The sequence below is a fragment of the Charadrius vociferus genome, unplaced genomic scaffold (assembly GCF_000708025.1).
Source record: "Charadrius vociferus isolate BGI_N301 unplaced genomic scaffold, ASM70802v2 scaffold702, whole genome shotgun sequence".
Classification (NCBI taxonomy): Eukaryota; Metazoa; Chordata; class Aves; order Charadriiformes; family Charadriidae; genus Charadrius; species Charadrius vociferus.
This window is the reverse complement of record NW_009647433.1, coordinates 510821-517926: the sequence shown is the minus strand read 5'-3', so window position 1 is coordinate 517926 and position 7106 is coordinate 510821. Positions and strand designations below refer to the sequence as shown.

Here is a 7106-nt window from a genome sequence, read left to right as displayed (position 1 = left end):
GGAGCTCTGTGGAGAGCTTCAGCCACGAAGCAGGGGGAAACTTTTATTTTCACAATTCCTTTCAGTAAAGCTGGGGTTTGTTTGCTAAAGATCTCTCTGCACTAACATTTTTCTGTTAACATGGCAACACCTTGTGTGGAGGCAGAGATTTTTAGCTCATCTTTCACTTCTCATGCAATCTACGAGAACTTGTTTTCCTGCATGAAGTTCTGCTTTGCTTTGTATCTAGTTTGTAGTATCAAATGTCTCCCTATTTTTCCCTTTTTGTGGTGAACATATTTATGAATCAAATTGGGGAAATAAAACACCCTGTGTGATCCCAACAGGGACTGCAAAGAATTGTTTGCTTACTGTGGTGGTGGTGGTGGGTTGTTTTGGTTTTTTTTAATAAAAATAAAGTAGGCTTATACTGTACACAGGCTTTTGTCAGGCAGACAGGTAGTCTGTTGCCATGTTCTTGACTGTAGCATTTCTTAAAACGTGGCTTGCAGCCTTCCTCTGCAAAAGGTTGGGTATGCAAGGGACATCTAGTTACCTCTAATTGCTGGTGGTGGCTTGGGGCTGTTGACAGTCGCTGGAGCAATTTCTCCTATCCCTCTCCAAGGAACTGAGCAGCTGCTAGTGACAAAAAGGCTTGGGGCTCTTTTGGGGCTGAGGAAGCAAGCTGTGAGTGGTAAAATCTGAGGTGGTGTCAGCATAACTTTCTCCTGTGTTTATCTGGCAGTGCAACTCCTCTGGGTCCTGCCAGCCAGCTGGGTAGCACCACCGCACTATGTAAATGCTGGCATGAAGAATTAATTTTGAAAATAATGTCTTTTCTTTCAGTTGTGTTGATTGGAGACTCAGGAGTTGGGAAGAGTAATCTTCTGTCACGTTTCACACGCAATGAGTTCAATCTGGAGAGTAAGAGCACCATTGGGGTGGAATTTGCCACCAGGAGCATCCAGGTGGATGGGAAGACGATAAAAGCGCAGATCTGGGATACTGCAGGACAGGAACGATACCGTGCCATTACTTCAGCGTGAGTACTATGTCTTTGCTCAGGCTAACAGCAGAATCCTAGCAGAGATGGTACAGATAAGTTTATGGGTAGAGAATTAATGAAACATATTTGGGACACATGACAAAATCATTACGACAGACTTCAGTGTAGATCCAAGTCATAAAATGGCAAATACTTTTGTGTTCCTTGATTAATATAATGAAAGTAATTTTTAGATTCTAATGATGCTATTATAGAAAAAATGACAGCTTAAATCAAAAGTGTGGGAAATTCTGTTTTGAGTCTTGTCATCTGGGTTTTTTACCTGCCCCGGACATGCTGTCTTCATCCTGTGGAATGAGTGTCATTTCTGCTGGAAGCGGCGTGCTGTTTGGCATCAAGTTTTGGTCTGGGCATACCTAATTCCAGTGGCTTCTGGTCTTCATTGCCCCTCTCAATCTTGAGATTGAGGGCATTTTTAGGACAGTCTGCAGTCACAAACTCCCTTGAAATCAAAATGACTTTGAATTAGTCACAGCCCTGAAAATTAGGTCCAAGAGTGCATGCTGAATAACCAGTACGTAAGAAGGCAACTGTGATAATGCTGACTCTGCAGCATTAGGCATGTCCCTATTTAGAACAGCGGTGTTGAGAAGCTTTTATGTATGGCACCTTGTTAATCCAGACAGTGTCTTAAGATGTAACCTCTGGTTGTATCTCTTTCTATGTAGGTAGTAGGCAAAAGTATCTTTTAGAGGAAAAAAACCTCACAACCCTATTGGCAGGCCTAGTTATCCAGGGTGTATTCTGATAAGCAAGTTGAAGCTTTTTAGTGTTATAGATGTATATCAGTTTTTAAAGGTACAAACAAATCATGCACAGATTGAGCCATTTGTATTAAAGTCAAAGTAAGGGGAACTTTTTTTCATTGAGGTGAAATAGGGTAATGCAGAATAGGTGGGAGCAAAATAGGTGGTCATGGAGCCCAAAGGGAATACTCTATAGGGAAGGAATGCAAAAACAAAGTAATGCGGAAGCAGATGTAAGTGGTGATTTCAAATTGCATATTTTCCATAATTGTTAGCATGGTTTTTTCGTGATTTTTTTTTTTTTTTTGGTGACCCTTAAATTGCTCTTCCTGCTGTAAAAGCTTAGCAGAAAAATTGCTGGCTGGGTCTGGTTCAGAAACAGACTTGGCCGATGAGAATCAGTGCATCTGTAATCCTGTGATCCTGCCTCTCCTTTGTGCTGGCACGAGCTCTTGCTTGACACATTGCTCGGCCAGTTCAGCTTGCTAAGCCAGCAGAACACCAACCAGCAGTAAAAAGTGTGTGTTTTCTGCTGACTTGATGCCCTGAGTCGGTTCAATGATGTTGGACAGGTGCTGGTGGAGCACAGGAGAAATGGTAGGATTGTGTGGCAGAGAAATATGGACGTTGCAGGATTGCTGGTGCAGGTTAGTTTGTGCTGTCCTGAGCCCTTGGCTTGAGTGTAAACGGCTCAAACCTGTGCTCAGCACGCAAACTCTCTTCTCAGATTATGGGCTTGTGGGTAAGTGTCAATACAGCCCGGGGTCCCCCTCTTTAATTTTTAAGAGGGAGAGGAGGTATTTGAAAGATTAGCAACAAATACTGACATTTTACTAGTAGAAAGATGTGTGTTATAACATCACAAAAACCTTCTAGCAGTACCAATTCTGAAATGCATTGTGAGTTTTCTTGCATGCTGTTCCAGCAGACTAAAAACGTCAAGGCTTCTGCAGTCTCTTCAGCATTTTGTTACATACATTAGAATTTTTTAGGAATGCCATTAAACACCCCCAGCATTTGGAGCTTGGTTTTTGGCTTAAGAAACCTCAACAACAGTATTTGCACCAGCACGACTTCTTCCAAAGTGGGAGGAATGTTTTTAACATTTAGTAGTAGCCAGGACGGAAGAGCCAGATACCAGATTTGTTGGTATAACTTGGGCAGATCTCTCTGTAAGGGAATATGCCTTATGGTTTCAGATATTACCGTGGTGCTGTTGGGGCTCTTCTTGTCTATGACATTGCCAAACATCTCACCTATGAGAACGTGGAGCGCTGGCTAAAGGAGCTTAGAGATCATGCAGACAACAATATTGTCATCATGCTGGTGGGTAACAAGAGTGACCTCCGCCATCTGAGAGCTGTGCCCACTGACGAGGCCCGGGCTTTTGCAGGTTGGTAGACGGCGTGATCTGGATTGGTGCTTTCTGAACTTGATGGGGTTGGTGCAAGCTGTAATCATGCTGTTGTTGTCAAGGACTAAACTTGCACCTCAAGTTTTATTTTTGACCCTAAAAAAGGCATTTTAAGATTTTTTTTTTTTAAATGAAAATATCTTGGCTTCGTAAACAGCGTGTGTGGTGGTTGTTTTGTTTTTTTTTTTTAATCTAGTGGTAGTACATGTTTTTGGAACGCTGTCCTTGAGCTGCCTGATAGCTAAAGATTAAACACTTCCTCTAGCAAGGCTAGAAACAGTAAGCAACATCTAGAAGAGAAGATGTCACAATACAACTATAAAATATCACAACACAAAATGTCTTCCCTTCCTTCCTAGAGGCCTGGTTCCACTGAGTATATATCAATGTGGACAGCTGCAAGTGAATACTTGAACCTTCTCTTAGATGGTATAGTTTCTGCTCCAGAGCACTTGATGCATATAGTAGTGTCATCTATTTTCATTTCAATGCAGTGATCATCAGACTTGGAGATTATGAATTGTTGGGAGAAATCATGTGGGTTATGTGAGCTGCTGCCACTGCATTACTTCTCTCTCTTCCTTATCTTGCAGAACACTGGTCAAATACTCTTTTGCCCTTATAGGCTTAGCAACATTCGTAGAATCATATGTTAATTTGGGTAGGAAGGGACCTTTAAAGGCCATCTAGTCCAACGCCCCTGCCATGAGCAGGGACATCTTCAACTAGATCAGGTTTCTCAGAGCCCCGTCCAACCTGACCTGGAATGTTTACAGGGATGGGGCATCTCCCACCTCTCTGGGCAACCTGGGCCAGTGTTTTACCACGCTCATTGGAAAAAATGTCTTCCTTATATCTAGTCTAAATCTTCCTTCTCTTAGTTTAAATCCATTATCCCTTGTCCTGTTGCAACAGACCCTGCTAAAAAGTTTGTCTGCATGTTTCCTGTAAGCCCCTTTTTAAGTACTGAAAGGCCACAATAAGGTCTCCCCAGAGCCTTCTCTTCTCCAGGATGAACACCCCCAACTCTCCCAGCCTGTCCTCCCAGCAGAGGGGCTCCAGCCCTCGCAGCATCTCCGTGACCTCCTCTGGCCCCACTCCACCAGGTCCATGACTTTCCTGTGCTGAGGCCTCCCGAGCTGGCTGCAGTACTCCAGGTGGGGTCTCACCATAGCAGAGCAGAATCCCCTCCCTTGCCCTGCTGGCCACGCTGCTGGGGATGCCGCCCAGGATGCGGTTGGCTTTCTGGGCTGCCAGCACACTTTATTGGCTCATGTCCAACTTTTCCCCTGCCAGTACCCTGAAGTCCTCCTCAGCAGGGCTGCTCTCAATCCCTTCATCCCCCAGCCTATATTGATACCGGTAGTTGCCCTGACCCAGGTACAGGACCCTGCACTTGGCCTTGTTGAACCTCATGAGGTTCACATGGGTCCACTTCTCAAGCCTGTCCAGGTCCTTCTGGATGGCATCCCGTCCCTCAGGTGTGTCAGCTGTACCACTCAGCTTGGTGTCATCCACAAACTTGTGGAGGGTGCACTTGATCCTACTGTCTATGTCATTGATGAAGATATTAAACACTACTGGTTCCAGTACAGACCCCTGAGAGACACCAGTTGTCACTGGTCTCTGTATGGACATTGAGCTGTTGACCACTACCCTCTGAATGCGACCATCCAACCAATTCCTCATCCACTGAACAGTCCACCCATCAAATTCAACTCTCCAATTTAGAGAAGCATGTTGTGGGGGACCTTATCAAAGGCCTTACAGAAGTCTAGATAGATGACATGCCTAGCTCTTCCCTTGTCCTCTGATCTAGTCACTCCATCATAGAAGGCCACTAGGTTGGTCAGACAGGACTTGCCTTTGTGAAGCCGTGCTGGCTGTCTCGAATGACCTGCCTGTCCTCCATGTGCCTTACCTTTGCTTCTAGGAAGATCTGTTCCATGATCTTCCCAGGCCCAGAGGTGAGGCTGAGAAGTCGGTAGCTCCCAGGGTCCTCCTTTCTACCCTTTTTGAAAACGGGTGCAGTATTTCCCCTTTTCCAGTCACTGGGATCTTCACCTGACTGCCGTGACTTTTCAGATATCATGGAGAGTGACTTGGCAACTGCATCAGCCAATTCCCTCAGGACTCTGGGATGTATCTCATCCCATAGGCTTGTATATGTTCCGGTTCCTCCGGTGGTCATGAACCTGATCTTCTCTTACAGTGGGAGGAACTTTGCTCCCCCAGTCCCTGCCTTGCGGTTCATCTACTTGACAGGTGTGGGGAGAGAGGCTGCCAGTGAGGACTGAGGCAAAAAAGTTGAGTCCCTCACCTTCTCCTCATCCGCTGTTATCAGTTTGCCAGTCTTGCTCATTGGGGAGGGTACGCTTTCTTTGACCTTCCTTTTCTGGCTGACATACCTGTAAGAAGCCCTTCTTATTTTTCTGAGTGTCCGTTGCCAAGTTCAGCTCCGGCTGCGCCTTGGCCTTCCTGTCCCCATCCCTACACAACTGGGCAAGGTCCCTGTACTCTTCCCAGGATACTTGTCCCTGCTTCCACTGCCTGTGCGTTTCCTTCTTGCCCTTTAGTTTGACCAGCAGGTCTCGACTCAGCCATGCTGGTCTCTGGCCCTCCTTTCCTGACTTCTTACACCTGGGGATCAAGAGCTTGCACTCTATGGAAAGTGTCCTTAAAGATCTACCAGCTCTGTTGTGCTCTGTTGTCCCTGAGGGCAGTTTCCCGGGGGGTCCTATTGACTGACTCCTTGAAGAGCTGGAAGTTTGCTTTCCTAAAATTCAGGGTCCTGACTTTAGTCTTTGCTTGACCCTTATCTCTCAGGACTACAAACTCCACCAGTGCATGATCATTGCAGCCCAGGCTGCCTCCAATCTTAATGTCACCAATCAGCTCACTTGTGTTGGTGACCAACAGGTCCAATATCGCAGGGCTGTCTCTTACCTCGCTTAAGAAGTTATCCTCGATGCGCTCCAGGAGTCTCCTGGATTGCCTACAGCTCACCATGCGGCTTTTCCAGCAGATGTTGGGGTGGTTGAAGTCCCCCAGCAGGACAAGAGCCTGCATGTGCGATACCTCCTGGAGCTGGAGTAAGAGGGTTTGTCAACAAGCTGGGCGGCCTGTAGTAGACCCCAACCACACGGTTCCCTTTGTTGCCTCAGTCTCTAATTCTTACTCATAGGCTTTCACCCTGTGCGTGGCTATTCTTCAGAGGCAGCTCTTCACACACTACCCAGTTCTTGATGGCAAGAGGCCATCAAGAGGGCGAGGCCTCCGTCCCTCCTTCCTCCCCTGTCCCTTGTGAACAGCCTGTAGCCATTGATAGCCGCACTCCAGTCATGGGATTCCTCCCGGCAGGTTTCAGTAGTGGCAACCAGGTCGTAGCTTTCTGGCAGCATGGTGGCTTCCAACTCCTCCTGTTTGTTGCCCATGCTGCGTGCATTGGTGTAGAGGCACTTCAGCTGGGCTGTCAGCTGTGTCACCTTCACATTCAGCTTACTTTTGTGTGGCTGTCAAGCTTGGAGGTGGAATTTAAATGTTTAGGTTTTAACATCCTTCTATGAATATCACTAGGGCTTGCTTAAATGTGTTTCCTGAAGTTTGCTAGTAAGCAAGTACCCTGTGGTTAGTAAAACCACTTTAAATTTTCAGGCGAATGAGAAGTCAAGTCTATAAAAGAAGCAAAACAAATTAGTAAGCACCTTAGTGCATTACTTTGGTCATTTGGTTCAATGTCTTATTTTTTGCCCAACTTCCTACTAAGGCTGCTTTCAATAGCTAGTGATGGTATAGGTGTTGCCATTTAAGCTCTGTGACTGAAATTTGCCTATTTCTGGGCAGGTGGTGCAGTACCATTTGAGGTGTGATGTTTGGGTGTGAATCATGATTTTTTTTTTTT

At 45.9% G+C, this 7106-nt stretch overlaps 1 protein-coding gene across 2 annotated transcripts in view; it reads left to right on the top strand.

The window, feature by feature from the left end:
* Positions 1-809: 809 nt before the first annotated feature.
* RAB11B (RAB11B, member RAS oncogene family) overlaps positions 810-7106 on the top strand; it is a 16874-nt gene continuing 10577 nt past the window's right edge. For both annotated transcript variants that reach the window (XM_009880590.1, XM_009880592.1), the window contains exons 1-2: positions 810-1021; positions 2991-3184. In XM_009880590.1, coding sequence (XP_009878892.1) covers positions 810-1021; positions 2991-3184 — 406 coding nt within the window. The remainder of the gene's footprint in view (positions 1022-2990; positions 3185-7106) is intronic.